At 36.2% G+C, this 14,008-nt stretch overlaps 1 protein-coding gene across 1 annotated transcript; it reads right to left on the bottom strand.

Moving 5' to 3' along the window:
- Nucleotides 1-12,386: 12,386 nt before the first annotated feature.
- LOC117614726 (glycine-rich protein 23-like) lies at nt 12,387-13,741 on the bottom strand. The gene has a single exon (XM_034343624.1). The coding sequence runs from the start codon at nt 13,610-13,612 to the stop codon at nt 12,596-12,598; it is 1,017 nt and encodes a 338-aa protein (XP_034199515.1). The 5' UTR covers nt 13,613-13,741; the 3' UTR covers nt 12,387-12,595.
- Nucleotides 13,742-14,008: the final 267 nt, after the last annotated feature.

The raw sequence follows: 14,008 nt of genomic DNA on the forward strand, positions 1-14,008 counted from the left end.
CCATAAACTCACCCCAAGAAAGTCTCAATCTAAATTCCTTAACGCCTACCCGAAATAGAGAGGAGGAGAGGACACCATTCTTGTACCCTCAAAACCTCCCTCTCCTCCAACCTCTCCTCTCCACCCACAACTACCCTAATTCCATCCAAGCCCTAGTCCTCCCTCTCCTTAGCCACCCCTCCATCCCCGCCAGCTTCTAGAAGTCCAGGACTTGCCCGCTCACTCCTTCAAGCCCAAGATGTGCACCTTAGGCCAACTCCACTATCCTCTTCTCCGCTGGTTCAACTCCCATTCTAACCCTCTTGTCGCCATCATCTCCGACCTATAATTGGGCTGGACCCATCGCCTCGCTACTCAGTTGGGTATTCAACAACTTGTCTTATCCCCCGTTGGCACCTTGGGCCTCTCCGTCATTGACTTGCTTTGGCACCACCTGCCCAAACGATGACACGACCACGCGGACAAAGCCAAGTCTTTTTGTTTCCCCATATTCTGAATTCCCCAAAGTACCCCTGGTGGCAGCTCTTGACCGTCTAGTTGAGCATGTCAAATTTCTTATAGCACAGTTGCATATTGTGGATGTTTTGTTCCAACCCCAAGTGGGCAGTAAGGTGGCGCATTCTTTGGCCCAGGTAGGCATGCGGCTTAAACATTAGATGTTTTGGGAGGATATGGAACCTTTTGGGATTCTTCCATTGCTAGAGAGGGATAGGGAGGTAAATATGGTTTGGTTTTGTTCAGGGGATGTACCCTTTTTATGCATCCCTGTTTCATGACATATGAAAGATAAATATGATGTAAAGCAAATTTTTGACGAAATCCCTAGTAGAAGAGAGCATCCAATTTTAAAACACATGCACAACAAATTTGACAGAGCATCCCCCCTCGCAGACACCACTACCCACCGCCCAGCCACCACACATCCCCTTCCCTGACCTAATAGGACACTTCTTCATGGAAAGTCACTTCTAAAGTAACATGCACCTTCTGGATAGGTGGATGATTGCACTTATGACCCTTATGAGTAGAAGAGTAACCAATAAAGACACATCGCAGAGCACAATGATCAAGTTTATTCTGTTGATGAGAGTAGACATGAACATAGGCAACACAACCAAAAACTTTAGGGGGCAACTTGGAGACTGAGACAGAGGAAACATGGTCACCAAACACATCATGCAGAGTCTTGAAATCAAGAACCCGTCTAGGAGTATGATTAATCAAGTAGGCAATCGATAAAACAACATGCCCCCAAAGATGATGGGGAACATACATGTCCAACATAAGGGAGTGGGCAATTTCAAGTAACTGACGATTCTTACGTTCAGACACACCATTCTGCTGAGGAGTAAATGGGGTTGTCGTTTGGTGAATAATACCTTGAGCACGGAAGAAAGATGTCAAAGTGTTATTCACATATTCGCCTCCATTATCAGTCTGGAATACTTTGACCCGAGCATGAAACTGAGTAGACACCATAATACAAAACTCTAGAAGGATGGAAGCAACATCATGTTTATTTTTCAGCAAGAAAACCCAAGTGATTCGAGTACAATAATTAATAAATGTGACGAACCAATGAAATCCGTTCGAAGTAACACGAGTTGGATCCCACACATCAGAATGCACTAAATCAAAAGGCTTTACAGATTTACTGTCACTCAAAGGGAACACAGTGCGATGGCTCTTAGCCAAAATACATGTCTCACACTTAAAACTGGACTCATCACAAGAGCGAAATAAAGATGGAAATAGACGCTTAAGGTAGCCAAATGACGGGTGTCCCAAGCGACGATGCCATAACCAAATTTGCTCTTTGTCTTTGACACTGCAACTTTGAACTGTATTAATAACACAATCACAAACTGGTGCAGAAGGCAATGTCAAATAATATAACCCCCTTATCTGCTTACCATGCCCAATCATCTCGTGAATCTTAAGATCCTGAAAAGAGCATTGTGTAGGATATAAAGTAGCTGAAGCATTAAGTGTATCAAGAAATCGATCAACAGATAACAAGTTACAATGGATACTAGGAACTCGTAACGCACGAGAGAATGACAGAGTAGGAGTGAGAGAGATTGTGCCTTCACCAGTAATTAGAGAGGGCAAGCCATTAGTACTAGTTATGTATGGGTCACAGGTGTTACTAGACAACTCATTAAAAAATTTAGCGTCATAAGTCATATGATCAGAAGCACTAGTGTGAATTATCCAAGTATTGGAGCTAAAACCTGGAATAGAATCATAAACAAGCAAATTTGCAGAGGCAACAACAACAACACCAACAATGGAGTTATCACCCATGATTACAGCAGAAACTCAACAGATCACGGCAGAGTATACAACGGAATACAGCATAGGCACAAATACGACAGATGCACGAAAACATGCACGAACACAGTAGAGTACAAAGCGGAACACAATAAAGGCACAAATACGGTAGATGCACGAATACATGAATGACAAGAACACTACAACACAACATACAAATCCAGGGGGGCACACACGGCACAAGTAGAGAAAAAAAAAATATGAGGATAGAACACAAGTGGGCACAACACACATGTCACCAGAAAAGTTGGACCTTATACCAAGTCAAACAATATTGGTAGAATATTTTTCAGGTTGTATTTCATTCTCCAAAAGAAGGTATTTATAGTACAAGGATGTAACTCAAGTAGGGTCAAACTAGGAAACAAGATAAAATCCTAATTACACAATATATGTACAGAAGGAAAGAAATATAATCCTAATAAACTAGGAAATAAATATCCTAATTAAGCTCGGATCTCACTAACAATTTTAAGTATTTATTTAATGCCAACTATTTTTTATTATTGCTTTTGTGTCTACACTTTATTCAAAAATTGAATTAAAATTTAAACATTTATGACTCTTTAAACTAGGGAGTATGCTTGGAGTTGGGATTTTATAGAGAGCTCCTAAAATAGCTTTTTAGTGTTTTTAGCTAAATTTTAACTAAAAAATAGAGAGCATGATTGTGGATGCTCTAATAAGATTTACTCTCTTATCAGGTCTCTTCCACTTCTTTTACGAGAAGGTTTATATGTTTTTTTTCCTTTCTCCACTCGTGTTTTACTGGCATGTATGTATGTTTTTTTTTTTTTTTTTCTTAAGTAACCCAAACAAATTTCTTTAGACTATTGTGATTGTGGAACCATTGCAATAATATATTAAACCAAAGAAAAACAAACTCTAATAGATCAAACGACATATATTCCCTCTGACATGATTATTGTTCCTTCCTTCCTTCCTTCTTTTCTCTCGAAAATGAGTTCCTCATTCCTTTCCCTTTATTTTTTCTCTTTTCTGTTTCTTCTTTGTCATTTTTGTCTTCTCTCTCATTTTTCTTCTTTTCTTTATGTTTCTTCCTTGTCATTTCTTTCTTCTCTCTCCTTTCTCTTTTCTTTTTATTTCTTCTCTCTTTTCTTGTTCCTCTTTCTCTCCGCCATGTTTATTCTCTCTTTCTTTCTTTTTGTCTTCTCTATTTATTTATGCGATCCTTGAAAAATGAAACCATCCTTTAAAATGAATAAATAAATAACCCTAGCACCCGAGTCGATAATCCAAGCGAATTTTTGAGAGGACATATGAAAAGTAGAACCTTTGATGGTGGTGATAGAAGCATGAGTCTGCGTAGCCAGGTCTTTTGAGAGCTATGTTTCCTTGGTTGATATTTGCAGTCTGTGAATTCAATATAACCATAATTTAACATCTGTTACAATGACAATGAAAACTGCATACAGTATATCAGCATAAATTAAGCACCACCAAGACATTACCTGCATTTTTGCCTCAAATCCAATTTGGCCAGCTTACTCAATATTTTCAGAGCCAGCCATGTCCACAAGCATCAAGCGTCCTTCTATTGTTGGGACATCAAGGATTATCGTGCAGAAATAGAAAGCAAGTTATATACAACTAGTGACAAGACTTGGGGAAGAATTATCATATATTTGAAAGTCCAGGGAATCCTATCATGCAAGAGCTCCGAGAACTTCTTTCATTGCAAATAGTACTTCTTTAATAATACTAATTAATTATATTTAATTAACTTAAATAATTTTGTGGAATTTAAAATTATTTTTAAAATAGTTTCAATTATTTAAAAATTCTAGAAAATTATTTTAGTATTCTAAAAATGGAATTTTAGTCTCCAAACCCTAAATCCAAGTATCGAACCAAAAACCATAGCTTTCAAACTTATCCGAACTTGTTCCATAACCGTTCGCAAGCCTCGATTAGGCTTGGATAATCACGTAACTCGACCTAGGGCTTTACGNATTTAGGTTTCGCTCTCAATCTTGGGTTAGTATGATGTGACCTAACCTAACCTAGACATGTCTTGGTGAATTTTAATTCGATTTGGGCATTAAATAATACATAATATTTAATTATAAAAAAGATGGGACTTGGGCTATGGGGAAATGTAATTAAGACACCAAAACGAAAAATAAGTAATTTACTTTTTCGTTTTTGCACAGCAAAATTAAATTAGTAACATATTTAAATATTCACTAAAGAAATAATAATTAATACATAATTACTAATTAAAGTAATTCAAAAAGGCTAAGATATTACTTAATCACATATATTAAATTAAAGAAGTTGGCAAAAAAAAAAAAAAAAAGTAAAGACACTAATTTTATATTTTTAAAAATTAAAAACAAAACACTTAAACCTCTCCCGACGAAATTTCGTCGGCACAGATCTTGCCAGCAAATACTTGTCGGATTAGACATCTCCCAACGAAATTTCGTTGGCAGAGGTAACTTTCGTCAGGTGATGTCTTATCCGACAAATATTTGCCAGCATATACCTGTGTCGACGACACTTCGTCGGGAGAGGTTTTCTCTAGATTGCTATTTACAGGGTATAGTCGGGCGGCTATACTGTTAAGATATTATATTTTAGAGTTTAGCCGCACGGCTATACTTATAAAATGTTCTAAATATTCTATTTTGGAGTATCGCCGTGCGGCTATACCGTTTATATGTCATATTTATTGAGTATAGCCGGGCGGCTATACTATTAGAATAGTAGATAGAATATTTTAAATGTATAGCCGCCCGGCTATACTCTTTGAATATATTATGTTTTAATTACTTCTATTTATTTAATGAAGAATGAGCATTTAAATATTTTAATTAATTTCATAAAAATTACTTAATTAATACTAATTAATTATATTTAATTATCTTAAATAATTTTCTAGAATTTAAAATTATTTTTAAAATAGTTTCAATTATTTAAAAATTCTAGAAAATTATTCTAGTATTCTAAAAATGGAATTTTAGTTTCCAAACCCTAAATCCAAGTTTTAAACTTATCTGAACTTGTTCCATAACCGTTCGCAAGCCTCGAACTCTAATTGTAAACCTATTGTAAGGTACTTAGGACTCGATTAGGCTTGGATAATCACGTAACTTGACCCGGGCTTTATGATTTAGGTTTCGCTCTCAATCTTGTGATCAAAATATATATATTGCATGTTATATATCAGATCAAATACTGCAAATTTAGTCATAGCTAGCTTAGTGGAATTTGTAATTTTTACTTCAAGACCATAGTTCATCCCAAGTTATTCTTGAATAAGTTCGAGAATGATTAGAACAAAATACAAGCAATCATTCATAACTACAGATTAACGAAATCCTCCCCTACTTGTGCATAACAAACAATCTTCTTTAATTTGCTAGCTATAAGCTTGACAGAAATGTTTTCTTCATCCTCATTCATTTCGTCTCCAAACAAAGTCCTATTTTAATATAAGCTTTTAGAAGAGAGGATGAAAAGAACTAAAGATAGATCCTCATCATATGGATCTTATATTAACCAAGCTCTCATTATTCTTGCTTCGGCTGCCAATGCAGGTATTGATTAGAGAAGAGGCACAAACAAAAGATGCAAAGCCTGCAATAAGCAAGAAAACCACTAGTCATCAGAAAACTCCTCTTTGGTAGATATCCACTAAATCAGATGACCTGAAGCTTCAGAATTAGAGACGCATATACTCTATGTACAGTCAAGTTGATGTGGCATTCACAAAAAGACAAACAATATCTGTAGATTGATTCAAATCATCGACCGTAATGAGCATAGCCACTTGGCAGATTAGAGCCTTTAGAGGTGTAGGTTGCGAAGGTGATGATGTCCTCGTTCGTTGATCCACTATAATTCATGGCTGGTTAATGTTTGTGATTTACAAAGTTTTAAAGACAACTTAAACCTCAGAAAAAAAAAAAACACAGAAAAACAAAAACAAAACAGGAGGGCATGGAAGTGCAAACAAGTCACACCAATGGGCATCATCATATTGGCCTATTGTTCCAGTTTGTAGCAACAAAGCATCACCTCATCATATTAGGCAATCGAGCTGTCAAGGATACAGTTCTTTATTTAATGCCTGAGGAATACACTGGTGAGAGCAGAATCACAAAGAAAAGAGGTCACCAAAAGACGAAATGCCTACGGAATACACATTTTTGATGGACAAAAAACCAAACCACTTATGGCAGTTCTGTTTGGTTTTTACACTAAAAAATTGTAATCTTAAATAGGATCGAAAATTCGGCCTAGGCGGCTCCTAGGCGCTAGGCGGGAGCACACCGCCGCGATTTCACCCTAATCATTAGGGGTAGGCGCCAGGGAGTTAGGGGCGCCTGCCTAGCCTAGGCGGGTCTAGGCGGGTCTAGGCTGCCTGGGCGGGTCTGGGCAGGCGTTTGGACGTTGAGGAGCGGACGAAGGGCGGTTGAAGCGCGCAGGAGCCGCTGCTTGTCAGGAAGAAAGACTGAGAGACAGAGAGATGAAATCGAAACAGAGAGAGGAAGGAGAAGGTGACGCTGGGAAGAAGACGATATCTGACCTAATTTTTAATATAACTAACGGGTTGGGTTTTGTAAAAAATGGCCTTAAACATTGTATTAAAATGGGCCTATTTTTACGGTTTTTTTTGCAGTTTTTTTTAAATATCAAGGTTAATGAAAATACAAAAATAAAAGTCAGATAATATCAATGTTGGAAAATATTCTCTTTTATATATCTGATTATTTTGCATGATTTTTGTATAAATTTATAATATAAAGTAATTATTAAAAAAGAGGTGTTTAGGCCCCGATTACTCATCCAGGCTTTAGGCCCATGCTTGCTGCCCACCTACCGCCTACGCATTTTTCGAACATATATTAAAAAAAAGACAAGCATATATATATATGAAAATGGTCATTTTCCAAATAAAGCCCACACCCTTAAGACACCTGAATGCAACATTGCATTCCTAGTCGTGACTCCTAGTTGGGATGAGTTATGAGAAAGATGGAAATGTAAGAATGAAAAAAAAACAAATTATATGATGTCTAGAAACAGTAATGGCACAAAGAGTAAAACATTAAATCCCATATCAATATTTTTGCATATAATCGGTCCAAACAGCTCAACATCATAAGTACATTTAGAAAGAAAAAAAAAAAAAAGACATGGAATTCGAAGTTCAAACCTTTTCGGGTAAAACTGACGAAGTAAAGAATGGAACTAATGAAAACACAAAGACTTAAACAATGGGCTTGCATAAAGTAATATATATAAGTAGGAAAGGATCATGAGTCTGGAGAGATATTATAGGGAGGATCACTTGTGTGGGGGTGCATGTTATGACCCTCCATCCTTTTGCTTTTGAAATGGGAAGCATTCATTACTTGACTAGGAAGAAATCTCCATCTTCACCGTAACCTACAAATTCTGTTGGAGAGTTTGGTTGAAGGATGCTACTTTTCCTCCAAAACATCACAGAAATTATATATTAGAAAATTATAATTTACATTGATACAGTCGATTAAATAAAATCAATGAAATTATAGCAAAATACTTATCTTTTGGGATGTAGAGGTTGGTCTCCATTGATACTTGAGTAGAATAATAGTTTTAGGTTGAGGCATGCCATTCACTGTCCTTAAGAGTATATTTCACCCCTAAGAGATAATGTCTCGGTGTAGCAAGGTTGTATGGTGCCCTACTCTCCAAGATACTACAACCTATAAGCATACACTCGCAATACTTGGGTCGGATGAACAACTCGAATATTTCCCTCAAGGTTTATATGAAAGGAAAATAACCTCATATATTATTTCCTACTAAAGAGAATGGGCTTAAATATATAGTTAGTCGCCTCAACAAGAAGCTAAGGCATTAAAAGAAATAGTAATAAAACAACATAATTGTCTGCCCGTTTTCACAAACTTAACAGCTATAATATCACCCAATGAATGGCAAAACAAAGTAGCAATTGCAAAATAGAAATTGGTCAACCAAAACTGACGCAAATGAATTTTGAATTCAAATCTTTAAATGCCAAAGGCATTGAAAAACAATTAAGTTTGTATGAAATTGCCACACCAAAGCTTTTAGAATAAATCTGCATACAGACCTTTAAAACAAATTAATAATTATCCCAATTGAAGCCTAAAATTGTTCCAACTAAAACTCACGCAAATAAGCTTTTGAAATCAAAATTAATATGTACAATCAAATCATAACACTCAATTCATACAATAAATTTACAAAATAAATTCAGTTTAAAATTGTAATTAAACCACACAATTGTAATAAAATAAATTTTGTATTTTGAAATACTCACAAAAATTCCAACAATCCCCCACATATTTCAAATTACAAAAGGTCTGAAGGGAATGTGAAAATTCAATGCATTTGTCGGGAGAGGTGTTTTCCTAGTTTGCTATTTACAGGGTATAGTCGGGTGGCTATACTTTAAAATATTTCTTTTGGTGTATAGCCATGCGACTATACCGTTAAGATATTATATTTTTAGAGTATAGCCTCACGGCGATACCTATAAAATATTCTAAATATTCTATTTTGGAGTATAGCCGGCCGGCTATACCATTCACATATTATATTTATGGAGTATAGCCGTCCGTCTATACTATTTAAAAGTATAGAATAGTAAATATAATATTTTATAGGTATAGTCGTGCAGCGATACTCTTTGAATATATTATGTTTTAATTACTTCTATTTATTTAATGAAGAATTAGTATTTAAATATTTTAATTCATTTCTTTTTTTGATCAAAGTGAGATAACTTCATTGAAACAACAATGTCAGAGTACAAAAAGAAGACTGGACTTTAGTAATGTAACAAGTGTGGCCTCATTAAAACCTTTCCTTTAAAAACCCCCAAATGGAGGAAAACCTGGTCAAGGAAAAAGAGTACCACTACATCACATCCAGTATAAAAATGGAATTTTAGCCTCCAAACCCTAAATCCAAGTGTCAAACCAAAAACCATAGCTTTCAAACTTATCCGAACTTGTTCCATAACTGTTCGCAAGACTCGAACCCTAATTGTAAACCTACTGTAGGGCACTTAGGACTCGATTAGGCTTGAATAATTACGTAACTCGACCTAGGGCTTTACAATTTAGGTTTTGCTCTCATAAATTAAAGAAATTGGACAAAAAATAAAAGTAAAGATACTAATTTTATATTTTTAAAATTTAAAAGCAAAAACAAAAGCACCTCATCGGACGAAATTTCGTTGGCACATATTTATCCCAGAGAAATTTACCGTATTAGACCTCTCCCAATAAAATTTTGTCGGTAGAAGTAATTTTTGTCGGGAGAGGTCTAATCCAACAAACATTTGCTAGCATATACCTATGTCGACAAAACTTCTTAATTTCTATAATTAAAAAAAAATATTCTATAAAATTAGTTTCTTTACTTTTGTCTTTTGGCAACCTTCTTTTATTTAATTTATGTTATTAAGTAAAATCTTAGTCTTTTTAATTACTTTGCTTAGTTACTATATTTTAATTATGGTTTCTTTAATGAATATTTAAATATTTTACTGATTTCATAAATTACTTAATAAATAGTAATTCATTATTTTATTTATACAATTAAAAAGAATATTCTAAAAGTATAGCCGCGCGGCTATACTCTTTAAAAGTGTAAAATTAGTTTCTTTACTTTTTTTTTTGGGAAACTTCTTTAATTTAATTTATGTAATTATGTAATATCATTTTATTTTTAATTAATTTAATTAGTTATTACATTTTAATTACTATTCATTTAGCGAATATTTAAATATATTACTGATTTCATAAATGACTTAATAAATAGTAATTAATTATTTAAAATATTTTAATAGTATAGCTGCACATCTATACTGTATAAATAATTATTTAAAATTATAGCCTCGCGGCTACACGCTTTAAAAGAATAGTTTAAACATATAGCCGCCCAACTATACGAATTTAATTTATGTAATGAAGTAATAGCTTAGTCTTTTTTATTTACTTTAATTAGTAATTATATTTTAATTATTGTTTCTCTAGTGAATATTTAAATATTTTACTCATTTCATAAGTTACTTAACAAATAGTAATTAATTACTTAATTTATGTAATTAAATTGAATATTTTAGAAGTATAGCCGCACGGCGATACTCTATAAATAGAAATTTTAAGATAATACCCACGCGGCTATACTCTTTAAATAGAAATGATAACAGTATAGCTGTGCAACTATATATCATTTAAATAGAATATTTTATCAGTGTAGCCGTGCAGCTATACTATATAAATAGTTGTGGGTGATTTGCCCTAGCTTATGCCTCATTTTAGTTGAAACTCACCGTTTCACTAGTTGTTCGTTTTTTTTTGAAAAGTTTGGGCCATGTATAACTCTGGCCTGGCCCAAATGCTTATTAATAAAACCCTTTTAACCTTTTAGTCTAAGTACAATAATAATTTATAAAAATTAAGAAATATATTATTTTAATTTTCGTATACGTGTCGTACTTTATCCTAATTTTTGGAGAATTGAATAAATGTACTATCTTTATGTTTTTTAGTGTTATTTTTTTATTAAAAAAATTTCGACACTTTTACATTGTGATCCCTTGGACCAAGAATCTTGGATTTGCCACCGTGTGCAACAGAGATTTCTAAGTCTCTCATCGAAGAAAACGTTAATGATTTATAGTGCTGACTCTTAGTCACTTAAATCTTAATTAACCACACAATGCCAGGGATATGCCCGCTTCTTTTACTTCGTAGTTTCTTCCAATATGTCAGTTCTATGTATGCATTTTTGAAGTTTTGATAAAATCATTGTTAATGAAATATATGCTAAGGGTCGGTAGGTACTTAGGATACTTTACTCTTATTTTCATTCAGAAGGTGAGCTATATATTGGGCATCATTTTCTTACACAGTCCTCACGTAAATATGACCACTACACAGACATGTTCCTTGTGAAAGTGATAGGGTAGTGTGCCCGCTCTTTTGTACCGAGTTTGAATCGTAATTTCAAGTAAATGATTACTTATGCATGGGAGAATTCATATAGGACAGAGTGGGCCTGCTCTCGCCTTGTCACAAAACTTTCCTAATTACTTTGTCCTAGTTTATCAGTTATCGATTGATATTATCCTATTTGAAGAAGGCTCTCCCATATCTTTCATTTTCTTGCCCAGAGAGAGATCAGATGATAGCATGAATTTGAGTAAGTGTCAACTAGCATATTTTATTGATTTGTGTGAAGCTAATAAATTAGCTCAACCAGCTCATGGTGGCAAAAGAAAAGCTTTGGGAACATTAAGTACCTGAGAAAATGAAATAGAGTTAAAGAGATGCTGGGTTTGTTCAAAATGATTTTAAATTAATATAGATCACCACATGCATTGATGCACACAGTAGATAATAACTATAGTTTGGTATTGTCATTTCTCAACTGGGGCCTTTTACATTGATCACCACATGCACCCAGACCCACAACGGAATAACACTGTTTTGCTATCCCGGTCAATCATGTCATATGTGATAACTTTTTCATTTGTTATAACGTGATTGGCCAGAATATCATTATTTTATTATACGAATCAATGTTATACTACACGTGATAACTTTTTCACTGAATATAATATAATTGACTGAAAATAATAAAACAGTGATATCTCTGTTTCATATAAGTTTTTGTTTGCATCATCCTACCTATATATAAAGCATTTAATTAGTACACTTCTTGGTTGGGTTGGGGGTTGGCCATAATATTTTATTTCTTCAATCAATGGTAATTTTGCTTCTTCTACATTAGACTAGTGCAGTACTAAATTTTGTATGTAAAAACAATCACAAATTGACACAAGCGTTGAGACGACAATGTGTTGGATAATTATTATGGAAAAACATATTAGTATGGAACTCTTAAATTAATTTAGATTAGTCAAACAGAAGTTTAATTATAATTTAAAATGATGGATTTCTTATCCTATATTTATAAGCATGAAGAAGCAGTAGCATAATCACATTGAAAAGCTTCATGGTGATGCTTTTTGGGACTAAGAAATTAAAGGAAATTAATTATAATAAGATTAAAGAATAATACTGATTACTAAAGCTGCAAATTAATAATACCCCTCCTATTAACACGTTACGTACTTTCATGATAGGGAACATAAGAAGTAAATAATATATAGCTAGAAATTAATTCATTTCTCTAAATTAAGTTGCAGCTGAAAACTAATGTTCATATCATGATTGCACTTGAATTAGTGGCCACCGCCAGCTCCGATTCCAGCTCCACCGCCAAAGCCAGCCCCACTACCAGCACCAAAACCACCTCCTCCACCAAATCCGCCTCCTCCACCACCGCCTAATCCACCGCTAACACCTCCACTTTTGCCAAAGCCTCCACCAGCTCCAAAGCCTCCTCCAGCGCCACTGCCTACCCCACCACCACCCCCGAACCCACCTCCACCACCAGCACCTCCTCCAAGACCTCCGGCCCCACCAACACCTCCACCTGCACCTCCTCCAAGACCTCCGCCCCTACCAACACCACCACCTGCACCTCCACCAAAGCCTCCACCTGCACCACCACCACCAAGCCCGCCACCTCCTCCAGCACCTCCGCCACCAGCACCAAACCCACCACCTGCTCCAGCTCCACCACCGCCACCAAGTCCACCACCACCACCTAAACCCCCACCACCACCAGCTCCTCCACCTAAACCACCTCCAGCTCCTCCACCTAAACCACCTCCGGCTCCTCCTCCACCTAAACCACCTCCGGCTCCTCCTCCACCTAAACCACCTCCAGCTCCTCCTCCTAAACCACCTCCAGCTCCTCCTCCTAAGCCACCCCCAGCAGCACCACCACCTCCTGCACCTCCACCTAGACCACCACCACCACCTCCTAACCCACCTCCTGCACCTCCTGCACCCCCACCTAGACCACCACCACCTCCTAACCCACCACCTGCACCTCCTCCACCTCCAAGCCCACCACCACCTCCTAGACCTCCACCTCCGCCAAGACCACCCCCACCGCCAATGCCTCCACCAAGACCACCGCCACCGCCAATGCCTCCACCAACTCCACCGCCACCAAACCTTCCATGCCTAAACCCCTTTCCTCCCCTAAAAAAACGTGGGTGGGGATGAGGAAATAAGTGCTTATCATCCTTAACCACCTTAGCATCATCATCCGCCACAACCAAACCACTCACAAGAAAAACACATAAGATAGCAACCACAACACAACCAGCTGATAAAATGACCCTCATATTTGATAATTTGCTTAACCCAAAATGAAGCTACTTGATCAAAATGAAGGAAGCAGAGCTAATAACTAGCTCTCTCTTTCACTCGCAGTGGACAAGTAAAACGAAAGCATGCTGTGTTGTGTTATATAGTGAAAGAAGAGAAGTGAAGGTTAATAGGCTAAGAGAGGGGTCGGTCGATATGTAGTCACCCAACTGTCACGCTTGGATGGAGTAATGAGGCTCACCTGTCCGTGGGCAAGTAATTTATTTGGCCAACTGTCCTCTCCCTCCAACTACACGCTCGGTCAGACATGAAATGAAAGCCCACTCTCTTCTCTTTCCCTCTGAATTTTATTAGGTGTTAGGGTTTTGACTCTCATGCTTTTTTGTTTTCCTTTTCTGCTCTGACAATAATAT

Source organism: Prunus dulcis, chromosome 1, assembly GCF_902201215.1.
Source record: "Prunus dulcis chromosome 1, ALMONDv2, whole genome shotgun sequence".
Classification (NCBI taxonomy): Eukaryota; Viridiplantae; Streptophyta; class Magnoliopsida; order Rosales; family Rosaceae; genus Prunus; species Prunus dulcis.

Excerpts from the sequence above, each read along its gene's own strand:
- LOC117614726 (XM_034343624.1), bottom strand. The coding sequence starts at position 13,612 with ATGAGGGTCATTTTATCAGCTGGTTGTGTTGTGGTTGCTATCTTATGT.